Genomic DNA, 23,667 nt, shown 5'->3' on the forward strand with positions numbered 1-23,667 from the left:
GCACCTACTAAATGGCATGTATTGTTATATTATATTATACTATTATAGTATCACAGTATGTACCATGTCAAAAAAAAATATGGCCCTGCGACCTGACCAGAAAATACTCCTGTGGGTTAGTATTCTGTTCATTGGGACTTCTGAAAATATTATTGCTTTTGTTATCCCACAGAAAATACCCAGCTAGCACATAACGTTTTGAGAGCCTTGTGAGAGCGTGGTTTTCCTAACCCATCAGAGAGAAAACATCAAGTGTGGTCAAATCCACTATTTGGTGCATTCTTAAATAGAAAGAACACACCGGTGAGCTCAGGAACACCAAAAGGCCTGGAAGACCACAGATAACAACTGTGGTGGATGACAGAAGAATTATTTCCTTGGTGAAGAAAAACCCCCTTCCCAACAGTTGGACAGATCAAGAACACCCTCCAGGAGGCAGGCGTATCTGTGTCATAGTCAACAGTAAAGAGAAGACTTCACCAGAGTAAATACTGATGGGTTACCACAAGATGTAAACCGTCGGTAAGCCTCAAAAACAGGAAGAGCAGATTAGAGTTAGCCAAACAACATCCGAAAAAGCCTGTACAGTTCTGGAACAACATCCTATGGACAGATGAGACAAAGATCAACTTGTACCAGAATGATGGGAAGAGAAGGGAAGGAACTGCTCGTGATTTGAAGCTTACAACCTCATCTGTGAAAGTAGTGTTATGGCGTGGGCATGTATGGCTGCCAATGGAACTTGTTCCCTTGTATTTATTGATGACATGACTGCTGACAAAAGCAGCAGGATGAATTCTGAAGTGTTTAGGGCTATATCTGCTCAGATTCAGCCAAATGCTTCAAAACCCATTGGACGGCGCTTCACAGTGTAGATGGAGAATGGCACGAATCATACTGCGAAAGCCACCCAATACTTTTTTAAGGCAAAGAAGTGGAATGTTCCGCAATGGCCAAGTCAATCACCGGACCTGAATCCAATTGAGCATGCATTTCACTTGCTGAAGGCAACTGAAGGTAAAACGCCCCAAGAACAAGCAGGAACTGAAGACCGCTGCAGTAAAGGCCAGGCAGAGCATCACAAGGGAAGAAACACAGCATCTGGTGACGTCTATGGGTTCCAGACTTCAGGCAGTCATTGACTGCAAAGGATTTGCAACCAAGTATTAAAACTCACAATTTAATTCATGATTATGTTTGTTTGTCCAATTACTTTTGAGCCTCTAAAATTGGGGGGCTAAATGGTTGTAATTCCTATAAGGTCATACAATAATTTTGACAAAACTCTTAAATTAATGATGAATGTCTGCACTTAAAGCACATCTTGATTGTTTCCTTTCAAATCCATTGTGGTGGCGTACAGAGACAAAATTACGCAAATTGTGTCACTGTCCAAATGCTTATGAACCTGACTGTACATCTGAATCACACTGTTGCTGTGCCACAAGAAAACATTTGTGTTTGCATGGTTCAAAACTGTTAACCTAAATTATGATAGGATTATTAGAAGTGTTATTAAAAGTCCTCTTGAAACATTCAGTGAAACCTCAAATACCTTTACATTTTGTTTAAGACATACACAACATTTAGAGAATGTTCTCCGAACGTTATATAATATCTTAAACTATAATTTCCGTTCTCAGAATGTTATAAATGTTTCAGGGAACCAAAGTAAAACATTCTTAGAACCTGTCGGCAACTGCCGGCAAAAACTAACATTCCCAGAACAGGCAAAATTTTCAGAATGTTCAGAATGTTTAAAAAATCATTCTGTTTTACCAGTCAGTAAACTTATGGCTTCATTACCCGAACCAAAAAACATACGTTCCCACAAGTTCCAAGAAACAAAATGTGCTAGCTGGGCAGTAACTGTGTACAAAGAAGGTATAATGCTGTAATGAGCTATTTAAAAAAAGAAATTAACGAGTTGATCCTGTTTGTTTTTGTATTCCAAATGTATCTCTCAGCTTTGTTTAATATATTTACAATCTTTTTCAATGGTGAATCCAAAGAGCATAATAAGAACTGTGGCGAGTGGATTATATGTATTAGGGAAAGATAATGAGTTTAATCACTTTTACCTGCAATGATGTCATCCATTTGCTCCAAGGCCGCCTCCAACATGTGACTTGCATCTGAGGCCATGGCGACAGACTACTGCATCGGCCTCTATGCTTGATGTCCTAGGAAAGGAAGACCATTGTTAAATTCTAAGAATTAAGAATTCTAGAAGAGTTCAAATCTAATATATGCTAGCTTTGTTAGCTTTGTACACATTGAACAGTGTGTACTGTGAAATATATTTTCCATAACCAAAAATATTGTATTTTCAGCTGTTTGAAGCTGGTGTACAAAACTGAAAGTAAAAGACGCAAAAACAAAACTTAACAGCACACATAGAACCGATCTACCGCTTCTTAGACTTGCTTTCAATGACAAAGACAGATCTGTAACTCATATTAATATATGAATTTGGTTGGGTCGCCCAAAAAGTGACATATTGCAGCTTTAAGAAATGTCATATGGTACGATTACCCACATATACATACCTAAACGGAGTACTGAGGACCAATTGTACTGCTGTGATATATTCTCCATTGAAATGTTTTCAGATATTGTCTGTCTTCTTCCTCAGCATACATTTCAGTGTGATTGGCTTGGCCTGGTATAGTGAGTACTGGTATTTTCCCTGGATCATCACAGTCAGTAAGACAGGGCATGGCTTAGAGGCTGGTTCCCCCCACCCCTATGATGACTGTATAGCACAGAACCCCTGTTCTAATGAGGCCTCCGAGCAACCCAGCAGGGTCTCCTCCCTCTGTCATACTGCTTTACAGCCGTCAGCATCTACCCTCTTAAACAGAGAGAACAGCACGTCCCTTGAGTAACCCCCCAGGTTAAAGGATTGAAACACACTGTGAATGTCTTCGTTCTTTCAGCTGTTGACAGAGTTGATGGTCTGTGGGCTCGGGGCAATGCTTCCTCTATACCAATTTAGCAGCTAAATTGTTGCCACTGCTGCAAGCAATCTGATTTTTCAGATTTTATATATATATATTCACAGTTGAAGTCGGAGGTTTACATACACCTTAGCCAAACACATTTAAACTCAGTTTTTCACAATTCCTGACATTTAATCCTATTAAAAAATCAGTTAGGATCACCACTTTATTTTAAGAATGTGATGTCGAGGTGTAGATCTTACAGTGAAATGCTTACTTACAGGCTCTAACCAATAGTGCAAAAAAGGTATTAGGTGAACAATAGGTAGGAAAATAAATAAACAACAGTAAAAAGACAGGCTTTATACAGTAGTGAGGCTATAAAAGTAGCGAGGCTACATACAGACACCGGTTAGTCAGGCTGATTGAGGTAGTATGTACATGTAGATATGGTTAAAGTGACTACGCATATATGATGAACAGAGAGTAGCAGGATTGCAAAAAGGGTGGTTGGTGGGTGGCGGGACACAACGCAGATCGCCCGGTTAGCCAATGTGCGGGAGCACTGTTTGGTCTGCCCAATTGAGGTAGTATGTACATGAATGTATAGTAAAGTGACTATGCATATATGATAAACAGAGAATAGCAGCAGCGTAAAATAGTGGTTGGGGTGGCACACAATGCAAATAGCCTGGCTAGCCATTTGATTACCTGTTCAGGAGTCTTATGGCTTGGGTGTAAAAACTGTGGAGAAGCCTTTTTGTCCTAGACGTGGCACTCCGGTACCTCTTGCCATGCGGTAGTAGAGAGAACAGTCTATGACGGGGGTGGCTGGGGTCTTTGACAATTTCTCCAACACCGCCTGGTGTGGAGGTCCTGGATGGCAGGCAGCTTAGCCCCACTGACGTTTTGGGCTGTACGCACTACCCTCTGTAGTGCTTTGTGGTCAGAGGCCCGAGCAATTGCCATAGCAGGCAGTGATGCAACCAGTCAGGATGCTCTCGATGTTGCAGCTGTAGAACTTTTGAGGATCTCAGGACCCATGCCAACTTGAAGCTCTCAACCTGCTCCACTACAGCCCCATCAATGAGAATGGGGGCGTGCTCGGTTCTCCTTTTCCTGTAGTCCACAATCATCTCCTTAGTCTTGGTTACGTTGAGGGATAGGTTGTTATTCTGGCACCACCCGGCCAGGTCTCTGACCTCCTCCCTATACGCTGCCTCTTCATTGTCGGTGATCAGGCCTAACATTGTTGTGTCATATGCAAACTTAATGATGGTGTTAGAGTCGTGCCTGGCCATGCAGTCGTGGGTTAACAGGGAGTACAGGAGGGGACTGAGCACGCACCCCTGGGGAGCTCCAGTGTTCAGGATCAGCGTGGCAGGTGTGTTACTACCTACCCTCACCACCTGGGGGTGGCCCATCAGGAAGTCCAGGATCCAGTTGCAGAGGGAGGTGTTTAGTCTCAGGATCCTTAGCTTAGTGATGAGCTTTGAGGGTACTATGGTGTTGAACGCTGAGCTGTAGTCAATGAATAGAATTCTCACATAAGTGTTCCTTTAGTCCAGGTGGGAAAGGGCAGTGTGGAGTGCAATAGAGATTGCATCATCTGCGGATCTGTTTGGGCGGTATGCAAATTAAAGTGGGTCTAGGGTTTCTGAGATAATGGTGTTGATGTGAGCCATTACCAGCCTTTCAAAGCACTTCTTGGCTACGGACAGGTGCGCTACAGGTCTGTAGTCATTTAGGCAGGTTTCCTTTGTGTTCTTGGGCACAGGGACTATGGTGGTCTGCTTGAAACATGTTGTTATTACTTGTGTCATGCACAAAGTAGATGTCCTAACTGACTTGCCAATACTACAGTTTGATAACAAGAAATTTGCGGAGTGGTTGAAAAACAAGTTTTAATGACTCCAACGTAAGTGTATGTAAACTTCCGACTTCAACTGTATATTTCTACCGAGACACGCTTTAAAATGGATAGTCGTTGGCTCAATGACTGGAAGTCTATGGGAACAGCTGGCATGTCATTGCACTAACTCTGTTAGCAATGCAACCCCCCCCACTCTTGCATCCACTGCTGAAAAGTACCAGGTTTGTCTTCAATACAGTTCAAAAAAGGATCAGAGTAAAGCGTGACTGATCATTTGATTGTTGTGCCAAGAAAAACATCTGTCTCACACATCAACCTATGATGAGTTCCAATTATCAAAGTCAATAGAAATATATTGAACAGGGCTTTAAATACTTAAGTATTTAATTCCCCCAAACTATCATATGACAGAATGGAAACATATCTATTATTATTCAAGTAATCTTCTCTGGAAAAATTATAGATGTGACCATTGACTGTGAGACGTTGGTGAAACACAGGCATAGGCCTCTGAGACAAAAGGCAACTGTAGACGTCGGACAGGCAGGCAGGGAGAAGCAGGCAGCGCGTTGAAAGGAGCCAGGCGTCAACAGTGTTAATTATGTGGCTGTTCAGATTTAGCTGGACACGGCTGAGGGTGATGGCTCCATTTATTCAGAGCCTCTGTAGTGACAGCTCCTCTGTGTAACAGCAGCACAGTGGGCAGCAGACAGTACTATTCTAATAACTGGCCTGATTATACAAACCCAATTAAAGCCTGCAGTTAAAGGCCATGAGGACCTCAGGACTCCCGTGTACTGCAAACCTCTAATGGACAGGCCAGAGAGAATAATACAGTCTACTACCCCTATAATCAACTGGCACAGTGGGCAGCAGACACGGGGTCAATAGGGTCCGCGGGTCCCGGAAAAAATAATACAAATAAACATATATATATATAAAGTGGGGCAAAAAATATTTAGTCAGCCACCAATTGTGCAAGTTCTCCCACTTAAAAATATGAGAGAGGCCTGTAATTTTTATCAAAGGTACACTTCAACTATGACAGACAAAATTAGAAGAAAATAAATCCAGAAAATCACATTGTAGGATTTTTAATGAATTTATTTGCAAATTATGGTGGAAAATAAGTATTTGGTCACCTACAAACAAGCAAGTTTTCTGGCTCTCACAGACCTGTAACTTCTTCATTAAGAGGCTCCTCGGTCCTCCACTCGTTACCTGTATTAATGGCACCTGTTTGAACTTGTTATCAGTATAAAAGACACCTGTCCACAACCTCAAACAGTCACACTCCAAACTCCACTATGGCCAAGACCAAAGAGCTGTCAAAGGACACAAGAAACAAAATTGTAGACCTGCACCAGGCTGGGAAGACTGAATCTGCAATAGGTAAGCATCTTGGTTTGAAGAAATCAACTGTGGGAGCAATTATTAGGAAATGGAAGACATACAAGACCACTGATAAGACCACTGATAAAAATCCCGGAACCACACGGGGGGACCTAGTGAATGACCTGCAGAGAGCTGGGACCAATGTAACAAAGCCTACCATCAGTAACACACTACGCCGCTAGGGACTCAAATCCTGCAGTGACAGACGTGTCCCCCTGCTTAAGCCAGTACATGTCCAGGCCCGTCTGAAGTTTGCTAGAGAGCATTTGGATGATCCAGAAAAAGATTGGGAGAATGTCATATGGTCAGATGAAACCAAAATAAAACTTTTTGGTTAAAACTCAACTCGTCGTGTTTGGAGGACAAAGAATGCTGAGTTGCATCCAAAGAACACCATACCTACTGTGAAGCATGGGGGTGGAAACTTCATGCTCTGGGGCTGTATTTCTGCAAAGGGACAAGGACGACTGATCCGGGTAAAGGAAAGAATGAATGGGGCCATGTATCGTGAGATTTTGAAAACCTCCTTCCATCAGCAAGGGCATTGAAGATGAAACGTGGCTGGATCTTTCAGCATGACAATGATCCCAAACACACTGCCCGGGCAACGAAGGAGTGGCCTCTTAAGAAGCATTTCTAGGTCCTGGAGTGGCCTAGAGTGGCCTAGCCACTGCTCTAGAGGAGATCTCTAGAGGGGATCTGCATGGAGGAATGGGCCAAAATACCAGCAACAGTGTGTGAAAAACTTGTCATTGCCAACAAAGGGTATATAACAAAGTATTGAGATAAACTTTTGTTATTGACCAAATACTTATTTTCCACCATAATTTGCAAATAAATTCATTAAAATTCCTACAATGTGATTTTCTCATTATGTCTGTCATAGTTGAAGTGTACCTATGATGAAAATTACAGGCCTCTCTCATCTTTTTAACTGGGAGAACTTGCACAATTGGTGGCTGACTAAATACTTTTTTGCCCCACTGTGTGTGTATATATATATATATATATAGTATCAGTCAAAAGTTTGGACACACCTACTCATTCAAGGGTTTTTCTTTATTTAAAAAAAAAACATTTTCTACATTGTAGAATAATAGTGAAGACATCAAAACTATGAAATAACACATACGGAATCATGTAGTAAACAAAAAACTGTCAAACAAATGGAAATATATTTTAGATACTTCAAAGCAGCCACCCTCTGCCTTGATGACAGCTTTGCACACTCTTGGCATTCTCTCAACCAGCTTCACCTGGATTGCTTTTCCAACAGTCCTGAAGGAGTTCCCACATATGCTAGGTACTTGTTGGCTGCTTTACCAACACTCTGTGGTCCAACTCATCCCAAACCATCTCAAGTGGGTTGAGGTTGGGTAATTGTGGAGGCTAGGTCATCTGATGCAGCACTCCATCACTCTCCTTCTTGGTCAAATAGCCCTTATACAGCCTGGAGGTGTGTTGGGTCATTGTTCTGTTGAAAAACAAATGATAGTCCCACTAAGCGAAAACCAGATGGAATGGCATATCGCTGCAGAATGCTGTGGTAAACATGCTGGTTAAGCGTACCTTGAATTCTAAATAAATCACAGACCGTGTCACCAGAAAAGCAACCCCACACCACCACACCTCCTTCTCCATGCTTCACCGTTGGAAACCACACATGCAGAGATCATCCGTTCACCTACTCTGCATCTCACAAAGAAACCAAAGGACAGATTTCCACTGGTCTAATGTCCATTGCTCATGTTTTTTTAGCCTAATCAAGTCTCTTCTTCTTTTTGCTGTCTTTTAGTAGTGGTTTATTTTCAGCAATTTCACCATACAGGCCTGATTCAAACAGTCTCCTCTGAACAGTTGACGTTGAGATGTGTCTGTTACTTGCCCTGTGAGGTGCAATCTGAGGTACAGTTAATTGCTGATTTCTGAGGCTGGTAACTCTAATGCACTTATCCTCTGCAGCAGAGGCAACTCTGGGTCTTGCTTTCCTGTGGCGGTCCTCATAAGAGCCAGTTTCATCATAGCGCATGATGGTTTCAAAATTCTTTACATTCTCTGGATTGACTGACCATGTCTTAAAGTAATCATGGCCTGTTGTTTTTACTTAGTCGGACTTCGACCCCTGGTATCGTATAAACATGCATAAGACATGTAAAAATGCATAGAATTGCAGAAAATGAGCTTTAAAATAGCAACAGAAAAATCTCTGCCCCGTGCAAAAGTTGTAGAATTGCAGGAAATTACCTTAAAAACGGCAACATGTTCTCTCCACCAACAAGAGGGGTGTGAACAGTTTGGGGTTGCATGGGTTGCGAGTTGGGGGTTTGTTACTACGCCGATAAAAACATTATCCATCGGACCTCTGCCACTTAGGAAATTTGTGTTACCAAACTTTCTCAAAAAGTACTTGAGTACCCCTGGTCTACTGTCTGCTACTGTACAATCTAATGTATGTCTTGAAGACTCGGCCTTGGTAGAGCTTAAATGAAATCAAATGACATTTTATTTGTCACATGCTTCACAAACAACAGGTGTAGATTAAAGGCCAAGACAAACGAAACACGAACGAGTGAACAAGCGTGTACTTGCTGAAAATAGAATACACGGTAGTGAATGACAGAAAACAGACGTGCTGCGACTGTCAACGGCGTCAAAAGCATAATGCGCTTCAAATTAGAATGGAAGTCTGTTTTTCTTGCGTCTACATGAAGCAATGCTTGTTTGCATTTAATTTAATTTGGCCTTCAAAATTCAAAAGGAACTTGATCAGTCGATCAGTGGAAGCTCCTCAGAGGAGGGAGGGGAGGACCATCCTCCTCCATACAAAATATATTCACGTCACCAAATAATTGATTAACATACACAGCTCTTGCAGCATTAACTGACATGTTGTCCACCCAATCAAACGATCCGAGAATGAATCTAGTAGTGAAAATATAAGCTACAGCTAGCTAACACTGCAGTGCATAAAATGTGGTGAGTAGTTGACTCAAAGAGAAAGAAAGACAATAGCTGAACAGTTTTGAACAAATTGATTTATTCCAAAATGAAAGAGAAGAAAGAGAGAAAGAGAGAGACATGTCATAATCTTCATTCACTTTCAAATTCACTTGCTTAGCTAGCAAATGCAGCTAGTGAATGAAAAAAGTGAATGAAAAAAAAAGCTAGTTTAGCCTACTCAAACACACTGCTCAAACAGAGGGATGCTATGTTAATAAATAGCTAGCTATGACTATCCAACAAAACACTGGAACTCTTCCAAGTCAAGGTAAGCTTTTGGTTTGACTAATTTATGTGCTAAACTGCTTACTGACTGTACAATATAACATTACTGCATGATTGTAACTGGTTTACTAACGTGAAGGATTCTATATTGACTATGACGTTACTTTAGCTAATATGGAGAGAACGATGTAGGCTGTGTGTAGCGTTTATGATATAGTTTGGCTTGGAAATGCTTTTTTGCCTGGTCACATACACCTAATGTGTTGTGCGTTGAAGTCCACAAGCGAAGGGAAAAGGTGAGAGGAGGAGAGCGCATAGATGCAAGACGGAATACAACGTGGCTGCCATGAAAGGTAACTCTGTTTAAATGGAAGCAAACGGAACGAAACGGAGATAAGACATTTACATTACATTTACATTTAAGTCATTTAGCAGACGCTCTTATCCAGAGCGACTTACAAATTGGTGCATTCACCTTATGACATCCAGTGGGACAGTCACTTAACAATAGTGCATCTAAAACTTAGGGGGGTGAGAGGGATTACTTATCCTATCCTAGGTATTCCTTAAAGAGGTGGGGTTTCAGGTGTCTCCGGAAGGTGGTGATTGACTCCGCTGTCCTGGCGTCGTGAGGGAGTTTGTTCCACCATTGGGGGCCAGGGCAGCGAACAGTTTTGACTGGGCTGAGCGGGAGCTGTACTTCCTCAGTGGTAGGGAGGCGAGCAGGCCAGAGGTGGATGAACGCAGTGCCCTTGTTTGGGTGTAGGGCCTGATCAGAGCCTGGAGGTACTGAGGTGCCGTTCCCCTCACAGCTCCGTAGGCAAGCACCATGGTCTTGTAGCGGATGCGAGCTTCAACTGGAAGCCAGTGGAGAGAACGGAGGAGCGGGGTGACGTGAGAGAACTTGGGAAGGTTGAACACCAGACGGGCTGCGGCGTTCTGGATGAGTTGAAGGGGTTTAATGGCACAGGCAGGGAGCCCAGCCAACAGCGAGTTGCAGTAATCCAGACGGGAGATGACAAGTGCCTGGATTAGGACCTGCGCCGCTTCCTGTGTGAGGCAGGGTCGTACTCTGCGGATGTTGTAGAGCATGAACCTACAGGAACGGGCCACCGCCTTGATGTTGGTTGAGAACGACAGGGTGTTGTCCAGGATCACGCCAAGGTTCTTGGCGCTCTGGGAGGAGGACACAATGGAGTTGTCAACCGTGATGGCGAGATCATGGAACGGGCAGTCCTTCCCGGGAGGAAGAGCAGCTCCGTCTTGCCGAGGTTCAGCTTGAGGTGGTGATCCGTCATCCACACTGATATGTCTGCCAGACATGCAGAGATGCAATTCGCCACCTGGTCATCAGAAGGGGGAAAGGAGAAGATTAATTGTGTGTCGTCTGCATAGCAATGATAAGAGAGACCATGTGAGGTTATGACAGAGCCAAGTGACTTGGTGTATAGCGAGAATAGGAGAGGGCCAAGAACAGAGCCCTGGGGGACACCAGTGGTGAGAGCGCGTGGTGAGGAGACAGATTCTCGCCACGCCACCTGGTAGGAGCGACCTGTCAGGTAGGACGCAATCCAAGCGTGGGCCGCGCCGGAGATGCCCAACTCGGAGAGGGTGGAGAGGAGGATCTGATGGTTCACAGTATCGAAGGCAGCCGACAGATCTAGAAGGATGAGAGCAGAGGAGAGAGAGTTAGCTTTAGCAGTGCGGAGCGCCTCCGTGATACAGAGGAGAGCAGTCTCAGTTGAATGACTAGTCTTGAAACCTGACTGATTTGGATCAAGAAGGTCATTCAGAGAGAGATAGCGGGAGAGCTGGCCAAGGACGGCACATTCAAGAGTTTTGGAGAGAAAAGAAAGAAGGGATACTGGTCTGTAATTGTTGACATCGGAGGGATCGAGTGTAGGTTTTTTCAGAAGGGGTGCAACTCTCGCTCTCTTGAAGACGGAAGGGACGTAGCCAGCGGTCAGGGATGAGTTGATGAGCGAGGTGAGGTAAGGGAGAAGGTCTCCGGAAATGGTCTGGAGAAGAGAGGAGGGGATAGGGTCAAGCGGGCAGGTTGTTGGGCGGCCGGCCGTCACAAGACGCGAGATTTCATCTGGAGAGAGAGGGGAGAAAGAGGTCAGAGCACAGGGTAGGGCAGTGTGAGCAGAACCAGCGGTGTCGTTTGACTTAGCAAACGAGGATCGGATGTCGTCGACCTTCTTTTTAAAATGGTTGACGAAGTCATCTGCAGAGAGGGAGGAGGGGGGGGGGAGGGGCGGAGGATTCAGGAGGGAGGAGAAGGTGGCAAAGAGCTTCCTAGGGTTAGAGGCAGATGCTTGGAATTTAGCGTGGTAGAAAGTGGCTTTAGCAGCAGAGACAGAGGAGGAAAATGTAGAGAGGAGGGAGTGAAAGGATGCCAGGTCCGCAGGGAGGCGAGTTTTCCTCCATTTCCGCTCGGCTGCCCGGAGCCCTGTTCTGTGAGCTCGCAATGAGTCATCGAGCCACGGAGCGGGAGGGGAGGACCGAGCCGGCCTGGAGGATAGGGGACATAGAGAGTCAAGGGATGCAGAGAGGGAGGAGAGGAGGGTTGAGGAGGCAGAATCAGGAGATAGGTGGGAGAAGGTTTGAGCGGAGGGAATAGATGATAGGATGGAAGAGGAGAGAGTAGCGGGGGAGAGAGAGCGAAGGTTGGGACGGCGCGATACCATCCGAGTAGGGGCAGTGTGGGAGGTGTTGGATGAGAGCGAGAGGGAAAAGGATACAAGGCAGTGGTCGGAGACTTGGAGGGGAGTTGCGATGAGGTTAGTGGAGGAACAGCATCTAGTAAAGATGAGGTCGAGCGTATTGCCTGCCTTGTGAGTAGGGGGGGAAGGTGAGAGGGTGAGGTCAAAAGAGGAGAGGAGTGGAAAGAAGGAGGCAGAGAGGAAAGAGTCAAAGGTAGACGTGGGGAGGTTAAAGTCGCCCAGAACTGTGAGAGGTGAGCCGTCCTCAGGAAAGGAGCGATAGATACAAGAGTGTGCAAGGCTGTATTGAGTGGTCCTTCTGTAGCTCAGTTGGTAGAGCATGGCGCTTGTAACGCCAGGGTAGTGGGTTCGATCCCCGGGACCACCCATACATAGAATGTATGCACACATGACTGTAAGTCGCTTTGGATAAAAGCGTCTGCTAAATGGCATATATTATTATTATATTATTATAATGTGTCACTATCTGTCACCTCAAATTTTTCTCTTCACCTGTGTGTACCTACCTTGTAAACCTGAATTCATAGGTTATGTTGTAGCAATCTCATGATGGGCATAGGGAAAATTAGAGGTTGCCTAAACCTATCGCTGTTACATTGAACTGGGTGAATGGAATATGAATGAGTCATCCAATATGCTGTAATTGAAATAATTCCATGCTTATGAATTAAAAAATTGTCCTCCTTCATCTTAAATGGCACCAAACTAAAAAAGCGTGTGCGAGCACGGAAGCCCACAAACCTGACTCAGTTACACCAGCTCTGTCAGGAGGAATGGACCAAAATTCACCCAACTTATTGTGGGAGGCTTCTGGAAGGCTACCCAAAATGTTTGACCCAAGTTAAACAATTTAAAGGCAATGCTACCAAATACTGAGTGTATGTAAACTTCTGACCCACTGGGAATGTGATGAAAGAAATAAAAGCTGAAATAAATCATTCTCTCTACTATTATTCTGACATTTCGCATTCTTAAAATAAAGTGGTGATCCTAACTGACCTAAAACAGGGCATTTATACTCGGATTAAATGTCAGGAATTGTGAAAAACTGAGTTTAAATGTATTTGGCTATAGTGTATGTAAACTTCTGACTTCAACTTTAGGTTGGGGTGAAATGACTAAGCAACAGAGTAGATAATATACAGTAGTAGCAGCATATGCGGTGCGTCTGAAAGTGTATGTGTGTGTGTGTGTGTGTGTGTGTGTGTGTGTGTGTGTGTGTGTGTGTGTGTGTGTGTGTGTGTGTGTGTGTGTGTGTGTGTGTGTGTGTGTGTGTGTGTGTGTGTGTGTGTGTGTGTGTGTGTGTGTGTGTGTGTGTGTGTAGAGTCAGTACCTATGTATGTGTATGTTGGGGTGTAAGTATGTGAGTGTGTGGGTAGGGTCCAGCGTGTGTGTATAGAGTCAGTGCAACAGAGTTAGTGCAAAACAGGGTCAATGCAGGTAGTCTGGGTAGCCATATGATTAGCTTTTGAGCTGTCTTGTTCAGCAGTTTTATGGCTTGGGGGTAGAAGCTGTTCGAGGTCCTGTTGGTTCCAGACTTGGCACACTGGTACTGCTTGCCGTGAGGTAGCAGACAGAACAGTCTAGGGCAGGGATCATCAACTAGATTCAGCCGTGGGCCGATTCTTTCTTGAGTGGATGGTCGGGGGGCCAGAACATAATTACAAATCATTTGTACAAATCAAATTGACCACAATAAGCCCAAAAAGATACAGTGGCAACGAAAAGTATGTGGGTTTCGAATGACCTGGATTTCTGCATAACTTTGTCATAACATTTGATCCGATCTTCATCTAAGTCACAACAATGGACAAACACAGTCTGCTAAAACTAATAACACACAAACAATTGTACGTGTTCATGTCTTTATTGAACACACCGTGTAAACATTCACAGTGCAGGGTGGGAAAAGTATGTGAACCCTTGGATTTAATAACTGGTTGACCATCCTTTTGCAGCAATAACCTCAACCAAACATTTTTTTGTGGTTACGGATCAGACCTGCACAACGGTCAGGTGGAATTTTGGACCATTCCTCTTTACAAAACTGTATCAGTTCTGCAATATTCTTGGGATGTCTGGTGTGAACTGCTCTCTTGACGTCACGCCACAGCATCTCAATCGGTTTGAGGTCAGGACTCTGACTGGGTCACTCCAGAAGGCGTATTTTCTTCTGTTGATTTACGTCTGTGTTTTTGCCGTTGTCTTGTTGCATCACCCAACTTCTGTTGAGTTTCAATTGGTGGACAGATAGCCTTACATTCTCCTGCAAAAATTAAGAATTCATTTTTCTATCGATGATAGCCAGCTTTCCAGGCCCTGAGGTAGTAAAGCAGCCCCAAACAATGATGCTCCCACCACCATACTTTACCTTGGGGATGAGGTTTTGATGTTGGCGTGCTGTGTCTTTTTTTTCTCCACACATAGTGTTGTGTGTTCCTTCCAAACAACTCAACTTTAGTTTCATCTGTCCACAGAATATTTTTCCAGTAGTGCTTTGGAACATCCAGGTGCTCTTTTGTGAATCTCAGACATGTAGCAATGTTTTTCTTAGACATCAGTGGCTTTTTCCATGGTGTCTCCTGACAAATGGACTCCACTGTGAGGGTGAGTGGTTGGGTGATGCGTGTGATGGTTAAGGATCCTAGTGGCCGATTATCGAGGGCTTGAACCGGGAAAGGAGAGGAGAGCGGGTATGAGATGATGTTATGAGAGGAGGCAAGGGTCTGGTCAATAAAGTTCCCAACAGCACCGGAATCCACTAACGCTGTAGACACAGTATATGAGGGACAGTCAACTAGTGTTATGGACACCAAAAAGAGTTTTGCAGAAAGTGATGAAGATGGAATTCTCACTCCTGTCCCAGGAGGTTGAAGATCACGTGACTGTCCCTCTACTCTTTTGGATCCCAGATTGGAAGTGCCGGACACCACTGGAGCTGGTGCCCTCCTTGACCAAAATACAGACAGAGCCCCAGCTGTCTCCATCTGGGTCGCTCTGCCGCAGAGAGGCGTGTGACCCCTACCCCTCTGTCTCTGATCCAGAGTGTTCACTGAGGGAGGGAGAAAGGCGATGAGAGTACCGATGCTCCCGAAGTATGTTATCCAGACGGATAGTCACAATGAGTGCTTCCAAGGAGAGGTTGTCATCTCGACAAGCCAGTTCCGTCTGGACCTACTCGCGCAGACCTCTTCTTAATAGTGTACAAAGCACCGACTTGTTCCATCTGCTGGATGCTGCTACTGTCCGGAAGGTGAGTGCTTACTCGGCAGCCGTCTGGTCCCCCTGCTGTAATTGGAGTAGGCGCTCACCCCCATCTCTGCAATCCAGGGGATAATCAAAGAGGCATTTGAACAGAGCCATGAACCCCTCATATAAATCTATCTCCTCCTCTCCTCTCTCCCAGACAGCCGTGGCACATTTCAACGCCCGCCCAGTCAGCAGAGAAATAACCGTGGCAACCTTGGACCTCTCATCTGGTGCGTAAAGTAGAGGGAGCACTGATGTAGGAAGCCACAGCATTTAGATGGGGTGCCGTCATATTTATCCGGGAGGGACAAACGGGCATCACTGACCTGAGAGGGTTGCTGAATGGGCGGTTGTGCTGGCTCGCTGGGTCCACTGGTTGTAGAGTGTCCTTCGCTAGTTGACGGCAACACCTCCCGGGTATGTTCAAAACGTTGCACACTGCAAAGAACCTCTTCCATAGCCATCCACAGTTGTGCCAGCTGGTCATGGTGTTGACGTAGTAGGTATCCCTGCTCGTCGACCGAGATTTTCTGTTGTCCTGTTGCTTCCATTGTTGGAGTCAGTATTCTGTAACAGAGACGCTGAGAGTCAAGAAGCAGGTGTAACGTTTAATAAAAACAACAAACATGGAACAAGACAGCATAGCGTCTACGCATAAACACCAGAACAATACTGACTGGGGAAAGAACCTAAGGGAGTGCCAGATATAGGGGAGATAATAAGTGAGGTAGTGGAGTCCAGGTGTGCCTCATGATGACATGCAGGTGTACGTAATGATGCCAGGTGTGCGTAATGATGGATCCCAGGAACGTTGGATAGTATACCGGCGACGTCGACCGCCGGAGGGGAGGAGCGGGAGTAGACGTGACAGGAGGAGCGAAAACCCACAGACACTCGTTCCTGCACATTTGACACGTGCAGTACACAAATAATCAATAAAAAAATCATGAAATGTCGGAAGAAATATAATTAAGAAACCAAATAGCACTGTAAGAGTAATCTAAATGCAATCTATATGAATATACAGAGGATGCATTTAAACAAGATACACGACAAACCACTTCTGAATTGACCTCGCTTTGTGCATGGGGGCATTGTCATGATGAAACAGGAAAGGGCCTTCCCCAAAATGTTGCCACAAAAAAAAACTCATAGGGTATTCTCATTGAGTGTGGAAACTTTTATCCACAACTCTCTGTCCATTGGTGTTGCATTATACTGGAGATTTAAACGATGATGCAGGATCCTCCAATTCCGGTTTATCGACCTCACCACTCGCCATTGTACAAAAGGACAGTTTGAAATGTGCCAATTAAGATTTAAATTTTAATTACAATGTGCTCATCTATTTTCTTTTATGTTTAAAAAAAAATGTTTTTCAGCTCAGATTTACTCAAGAGGCATATAACATAGTGCTGGCATAGTCTATAGGTCTAGTGTTTTTATTTTGTAAATATAAAATGTTTATGTATTAATTTGTGTTCACAGTGTGGACAGAACCGAATAAATGTACTGTTAAACCCAGCCCCTTCGCGCCACCACCAGCTACTGCGACAATAATTCCGGTTGTGAAAATAGCTAAAATATTTCTGACACACCCCCAAACGTATAACGCTACCACCAGCGCTACGATTTACCATTCCGTTAAGTCTTAAACATAGAGCCCATTATATGCTATCTGTAATAATAAACCTACAATTCCCTGGTATTCATAATCATAGTAAAACTATCTACTACTTATTTCTCAACATTAGTCTACCGTACTCATATTTTATGTAGAAACTGCCAGCAAAACAAGTTTGACAACAATCTGTTTCCTCCTAATATGCCCTGTCATGACACAAGTTATTTATAAGAATGACATTTTCTGGCAGATTTTAAAATTATTTCTTGCTGTGAAAAGCATTGATGTTGTACTTACCAAAAACAAATATGACTAATATACACTCACAAATATTACTAATATACACTCATATTACTAATATACACCCAGTATTTTAGGTACACCTATCTAGTACCAGGTCGGAGCGCCCTTTGCCTCCAGAACAGCCTGAATTATTCGGGGCATGGAAATGTTGTTCAATTGATATCAAGGGACCTAACATGTGCCAGGAAAACATTCTCCACAACATAACACCACCACCACCAGCCGGTACCATTGACACCTGGCAGGATAGGACCATGGACTCATGCTGCTTATTTCAAAACCTGACTCTGCCATTAGCATGACTCAACAGGAACTGGGATTCGTCAGACCATGCAATTTGTAAGTCGCTCTGGATAAGAGCGTCTGCTAAATGACTTAAATGTAAATGTAAATGTCAGACCATGCAATATTTTTCCACTCCTCAATTGTCCAGTGTTGGTGATCGCATGCCCACTAGAGACACTTCTTCTTGTTTTTAGCTGGTAGGAGTGAAACCCGCTGTGGTCGTCTGCTGCAATAGCCCATCTGTGACATCGCTGTTGTACTTTTCAATTATTTGCCTATTTGTGACCCGCCTGTTATTTTGCACGATTCTTGCCATTCTCCTTTGACCTCTCATCAATGAGCTGTTTTCGCCCACAGGACTGCTGCTGACTGGAGGTTATTTGTTGTGCGTGAAAAGCTCAGGCCATTTCTAAGATACTGCAACCAGCTCGCCTGGCACCGACGAACATACAGTAGGTCACTCGTTTCGCCCATTCTAACATTCAATCGAAACAGTAACGGAATGCCTCGATGCCTGTCTCCCTGCTTTATATAGCAAGCCACGGCCACATGACTCCCTATCTGTAGGATCTAACCCGTTTCGTGAACTGCATGGTGTAACTAATAAGCTGGCCACTGAGTGTATAACACAGCAATAAGACCTATCAATAACCTGACAGCACCTAGTCCCAACCCCTTCTATTTAGCCCCATTCTCACCAGTCGGCTATCACAGGCATTCTTCCCACAGAGAAGAGGAGTACTGAGACTGTTTGAAGAGGATAACATTAGCCAGCAGTTTCGGACAGTTCAGTCTTGCAGTTTCTCATAATATTGTTCCATTGGTGAGCACCTTTCTCTGCCACGAGGTGTCTTCTCCATTCAAACACCTGCACATGCTGCTCACTGGATAAGCCATTGACTCGACAAAGAGTGAGATCCAGCCCAGTGCCATCAAAGAACATTTATGCAAAACAAATCCAACATTTCAGCAGTGGCTAAATTTCAAAATGTAGAAAAGAGCATGTTCAGAACAATGTTTAGCTGTCTGGGGAAGGTATAAAGGACTTTTAACTACTCCAAATAACACAATGCTGCATAACCTTGAGGTTCGGTGCTGAGCCAAACTGAGCTGCTGGCGCATTTTTGTGGTGTGCCTAAAAACTCTGAAGGTTAAAACGACAAACCTCCCCTATCCTGAAGCACATCATCCCCCTAAACAAACTCTGAATCAGATCTGGTTTGGATAAACATACATTACCCTACCATACACAACCCCTTTTTACTTCGCACAGAAACACAGGGTTTCTCTGAGGTCAAGTTACATCTGTAGCCTAATACAATCATATCGGTTGTATGCTGTTGAAAATGATTAAATCTGGGCTAAACGAAAACCACTTATCAAGAATACGATATAAAGATTGTATCATCTCTTGCCGCTGTTTTAAAAAACGTGTGAACTGTAACACTATAACTTCCTAAAATATATCTTAAGAGGTTGTTGGCCTGGACGAACAAATATGCAAATCCATTGCACCTGTGCACAGTCCGTACAGCCCCAAACCGCTGTTTCTCCTGTGTTTATTTTGCTCGGTCAGTGACTTGCATAAGTGCATTTCTGAGCCACCCACAGTTTGGAGAGTCACCAAGCAGCTGAGTGCTTCTGCTGCTATCAGTAAAATGAGTAGTGACATCAGAAAACATCACATGCCGAACAGTGTCCTAAGTACATTACAGACATCCAAATCTGTATCTGGTTTCTGCACATCATCCATTTGGAGAACTCTGATAAGCACTGTACGGGACATGGTTAAAAAGGTTGAAAACTTTCCTCTAAGGGGCAAAAATCAACATTCCTACAAGGGAGAAGGGCTGAACCTCTAAATAGTTATTTGCATTTTCCATGACTCTGCCTAATACAAACAAACAAAACATTGCCAGATTATTTTCTGTTTATTTTCCCTCCAGTCCTATCAAAGCACTATAAAAAGCAGCATATTTGAGCTCCCAGAAACCTGGGTTTAATGCTGGTCAGATCCTCGTGGCCCTCTCTCTGTCTCCTGCCTGGTACGGTTTGCTGTTGTAATTAAAGTGTTGTCCTGAGGCGGTCCTTCACGCTGGCCAAGAAATACTGTAGCCTTGTGAGTGTGTTTAGAGTCCTGATCACAAGGCACTAAAGTGATACTGCCCCCCCCAAAAAAAAAAATGTACATGAACCTTATATTTTTTATCTGCAAGGACTAGGGAGTTTTTTGGGATAAAAAGAAATGGAATACAGCTATAAGCACAGGCAAAATCCCAGAGGAAAACCTGGTTCAGTCGAATTCACCTTTCAGCAGGACAACAACCTAAAACACAAGGCCAAATCTACACTGGAGTTTTTTACCAAGACAACATTGAATGTTCCCGGGTGGCCTAGTTATACAGTGTGGCAAAAAAGTATTTAGTCAGCCACCAATTGTGCAAATTCTCCCACTTAAAAAGATGAGAGGGCTTGTAATTTTCATCATAGGTACACTTCATCTATGACAGACAAAATGAAGGAAAAAATCCAAAATATCACATTGTAGGATTTTTAATGAATTTATTTGCAAATTATGGTGGAAAATAAGTATTTGGTCACCTACAAACAAGATAGATTTCTGGCTCTCACAGACATGTAACTTCTTCTTTAAGAGGCTCTTCTGTCCTCCACTCGTTACCTGTATTAATGGCACCTGTTTGAACTTGTTATCAGTAAAAAAGACACCTGTCCACAACTTCAAACAGTCACACTCCAAATTCCACTGTGGCCAAGACCAAAGAGCTGTCAAAGGAAACCAGAAACAAAATTGTAGACCTGCACCAGGCTGGGAAGACTGAATCTGCAATAGGTAAGCAGCTTGGTTTGAAGAAATCAACTGTGGGAGCAATTATTAGGAAATGGAAGACATACAAGACCACTGATAATCTCCCTCGATCTGGGGTCAAAATGATCACAAGAATGGTGAGCAAAAATCCCAGAACCACACGGGGGGACCTAGTGAATGACCTGCAGAGAGCTGGGACCAAAGTAACAAAGCCTAACATCAGTAACACACTAAATCCTGCAGTGCCAGACGTGTCCCCCTGCTTAAGCCAGTACATGTCCATGCCCGTCTGAAGTTTGCTAGAGAGCATTTGGATGATCCAGAAGAAGATTTGGAGAATGTCATATGGTCAGATCAAACCAAAATATAACTTTTTGGTAAACTCAACTCATCGTGTTTGGAGGACAAAGTTGCATCCAAAGAACACCATATCTACTGTGAAGCATGGGGCTGGAAACATCATGCTTTGGGGCTGTTTTTCTGCAAAGCGACCAGGACGTGAGATTTTGAGTGAAAACCTCCTTCCATCAGCAAGGGCATTGAAGATGAAACGTGGCTGGGTCTTTCAGCATGACAATAATCCCAAACACACCGCCCAGGCAACGTAGGAGTGGCTTCGTAAGAGGCATTTCAAGGTCCTGTAGTGGCCTAGCCAGTCTCCAGATCTCAACCCCATAGAAAATCTTTGGAGGGAATTGAAAGTCCGTGTTGCCCAGCAACAGCCCCAAAACATCAATGCTCTAGAGGAGATCTGCATGGAGGAATGGGCCAAAATACCAGCAACAGTGTGGGAAAATCTGTGAAGACTTACAGAAAACGTTTGACCTCTGTCATTGCCAACAAAGGGTATATAACAAAGTATTGAGATAAACTTTTGTTATTGACCAAATACTTATTTTCCACCATAATTTGCAAATAAATTCATTAAAAATCCTACAATGTGATTTTCTGGATTTGATTTCTCATTTTGTCTGTCATAGTTGAAGTGTACCTATGATGAAAATAACAGGCCTCTCTCATCTTTTTAAGTGGGAGAACTTACACAGTTGGTGGCTGACTAAATACTTTTTTGCCCCACTGTATACTGAACAAAAATATAAACGTAACATTAAACAATTTCTAAATTTTACAGAGAGAGAGTTACAGTTCATTTACAGTCAATTGAAATAAATTCATTGGGCCCTAATCTATGGATTTCACATGACTGGGAATACAGATATGCATATGTTGGTCACAGATACAGTGGGGCAAAAAAGTACTTTTTTGATCAGGCTGTTGATTGTGGAATGTTGTCCCACTTCTCTTCAATGGCTGTGTGAAATTGACGGATATTGGCAGGAACTGGAACATGCTGTCGTACACGTTGATCCACTGCTTCCCAAACATGTTCAATGGGTGACATGTCTGGTGAGTATGCAGGCCATGGAAGAACTGGAAAATGTTCAGCTTCCAGGAATTGTGTACAGATCCTTGCAACAACAGGCTGTGCATTATCTTGCTGAAACATGAGGATGGAGGCAGATTAATTGCACAACAGTGGACCTCAGGATCTCATCACGGTATCTCTGCGCATTCAATTTGCCATCAATCAAATGTGATTGTGTTCGTTGTCTATAGCTTATGCCTGCCCATACCATAATCCCACCGCCACCATGTGGCACTGTTCACAATGTTGACAATAGAAAATCGCTCTCCCACAAAACCCCATACACGTTGTCTGTGGTTGTGAGGCAAGTTGGACGCTTGACCCTATCCCCTCCTCTCTTCTCCAGACCATTTCCGGAGACCTTCTCCCTTACCTCACCTCGCTCATCAACTTATCCTTGACCGCTGGCTACGTCCCTTCCGTCTTCAAGAGAGCGAGAGTTGCACCCCTTCTGAAAAAACCTACACTCGATCCCTCCGATGTCAACAACTACAGACCAGTATCCCTTCTTTCTTTTCTCTCCAAAACTCTTGAACGTGCCGTCCTTGGTCAGCTCTCCCGCTATCTCTCTCAGAATGACCTTCCTGATCCAAATCAGTCAGGTTTCAAGACTAGTCATTCAACTGAGACTGCTCTTCTCTGTATCACGGAGGCGCTCCGCACCGCTAAAGCTAACTCTCTCTCCTCTGCTCTCATCCTTCTAGACCTATCGGCTGCCTTCGATACTGTGAACCATCAGATCCTCCTCTCCACCATCTCCGAGTTGGGCATCTCCGGCGTGGCCCACGCTTGGATTGCGTCCTACCTGACAGGTCGCTCCTACCAGGTGGCGTGGCGAGAATCTGTCTCCTCACCACGCGCTCTCACCACTGGTGTCCCCCAGGGCTCTGTTCTAGGCCCTCTCCTATTCTCGCTATACACCAAGTCACTTGGCTCTGTCATAACCTCACATGGTCTCTCCTATCATTGCTATGCAGACGACACACAATTAATCTTCTCCTTTCCCCCTTCTGATGACCAGATGGCGAATCGCATCTCTGCCTGTCTGGCAGACATATCAGTGTGGATGACGGATCACCACCTCAAGCTGAACTTCGGCAAGACGGAGCTGCTCTTCCTCCCGGGGAAGGACTGCCCGTTCCATGATCTCGCCATCACGGTTGACAACTCCATTGTGTCCTCCTCCCAGAGCGCTAAGAACCTTGGCGTGATCCTGGACAACACCCTGTCGTTCTCAACTAACATCAAGGCGGTGGCCCGTTCCTGTAGGTTCATGCTCTACAACATCCGCAGAGTACGACCCTGCCTCACACAGGAAGCGACGCAGGTCCTAATCCAGGCACTTGTCATCTCCCGTCTGGATTACTGCAACTCGCTGTTGGCTGGGCTCCCTGCCTGTGCCATTAAACCCCTACAACTCATCCAGAACGCCGCAGCCCGTCTAGTGTTCAACCTTCCCAAGTTCTCTCACGTCACCCCGCTCCTCCGCTCTCTCCACTTGTCATGTTTTGTCATTGATTATCATGTCTTGTCTCTGTGCTTCCCTTCTATTCGTTTCCCTCTGCTGGTCTTATTAGGTTCTTTCCCTCTTTCTATCCCTCTCTCTCCCCCTCCCTCTCTCCCTCTCTCGCTCTCTCTCTCTATCGTTCCGTTCCTGCTCCCAGCTGTTCCTCATTCTCCTAACTACCTCATTTACTCTTTTCACACCTGTCCCCTATTTTGCCCTCTGATTAGAGTCCCTATTTCTCCCTCTGTTTTCCGCTTCTGTCCTTGTCGGATCCTTGTTTGATGT

The 23,667-nt window shown here is 44.3% G+C and overlaps 1 protein-coding gene across 7 annotated transcripts in view; it reads right to left on the minus strand.

Annotated features, from left to right (window-relative positions):
* Window positions 1–23,667, minus strand: part of LOC124003453 (liprin-beta-2-like) — a 131,282-nt gene that overhangs the window by 92,155 nt on the left and 15,460 nt on the right. For all 7 annotated transcript variants that reach the window (XM_046311725.1, XM_046311734.1, XM_046311740.1 and 4 more), the window contains exon 2: window positions 2,082–2,183. In XM_046311725.1, coding sequence (XP_046167681.1) covers window positions 2,082–2,145 — 64 coding nt within the window. In that variant the 5' untranslated portion in view covers window positions 2,146–2,183. The remainder of the gene's footprint in view (window positions 1–2,081; window positions 2,184–23,667) is intronic.

This window comes from Oncorhynchus gorbuscha, linkage group LG02, assembly GCF_021184085.1.
Source record: "Oncorhynchus gorbuscha isolate QuinsamMale2020 ecotype Even-year linkage group LG02, OgorEven_v1.0, whole genome shotgun sequence".
Lineage (NCBI taxonomy): Eukaryota > Metazoa > Chordata > Actinopteri > Salmoniformes > Salmonidae > Oncorhynchus > Oncorhynchus gorbuscha.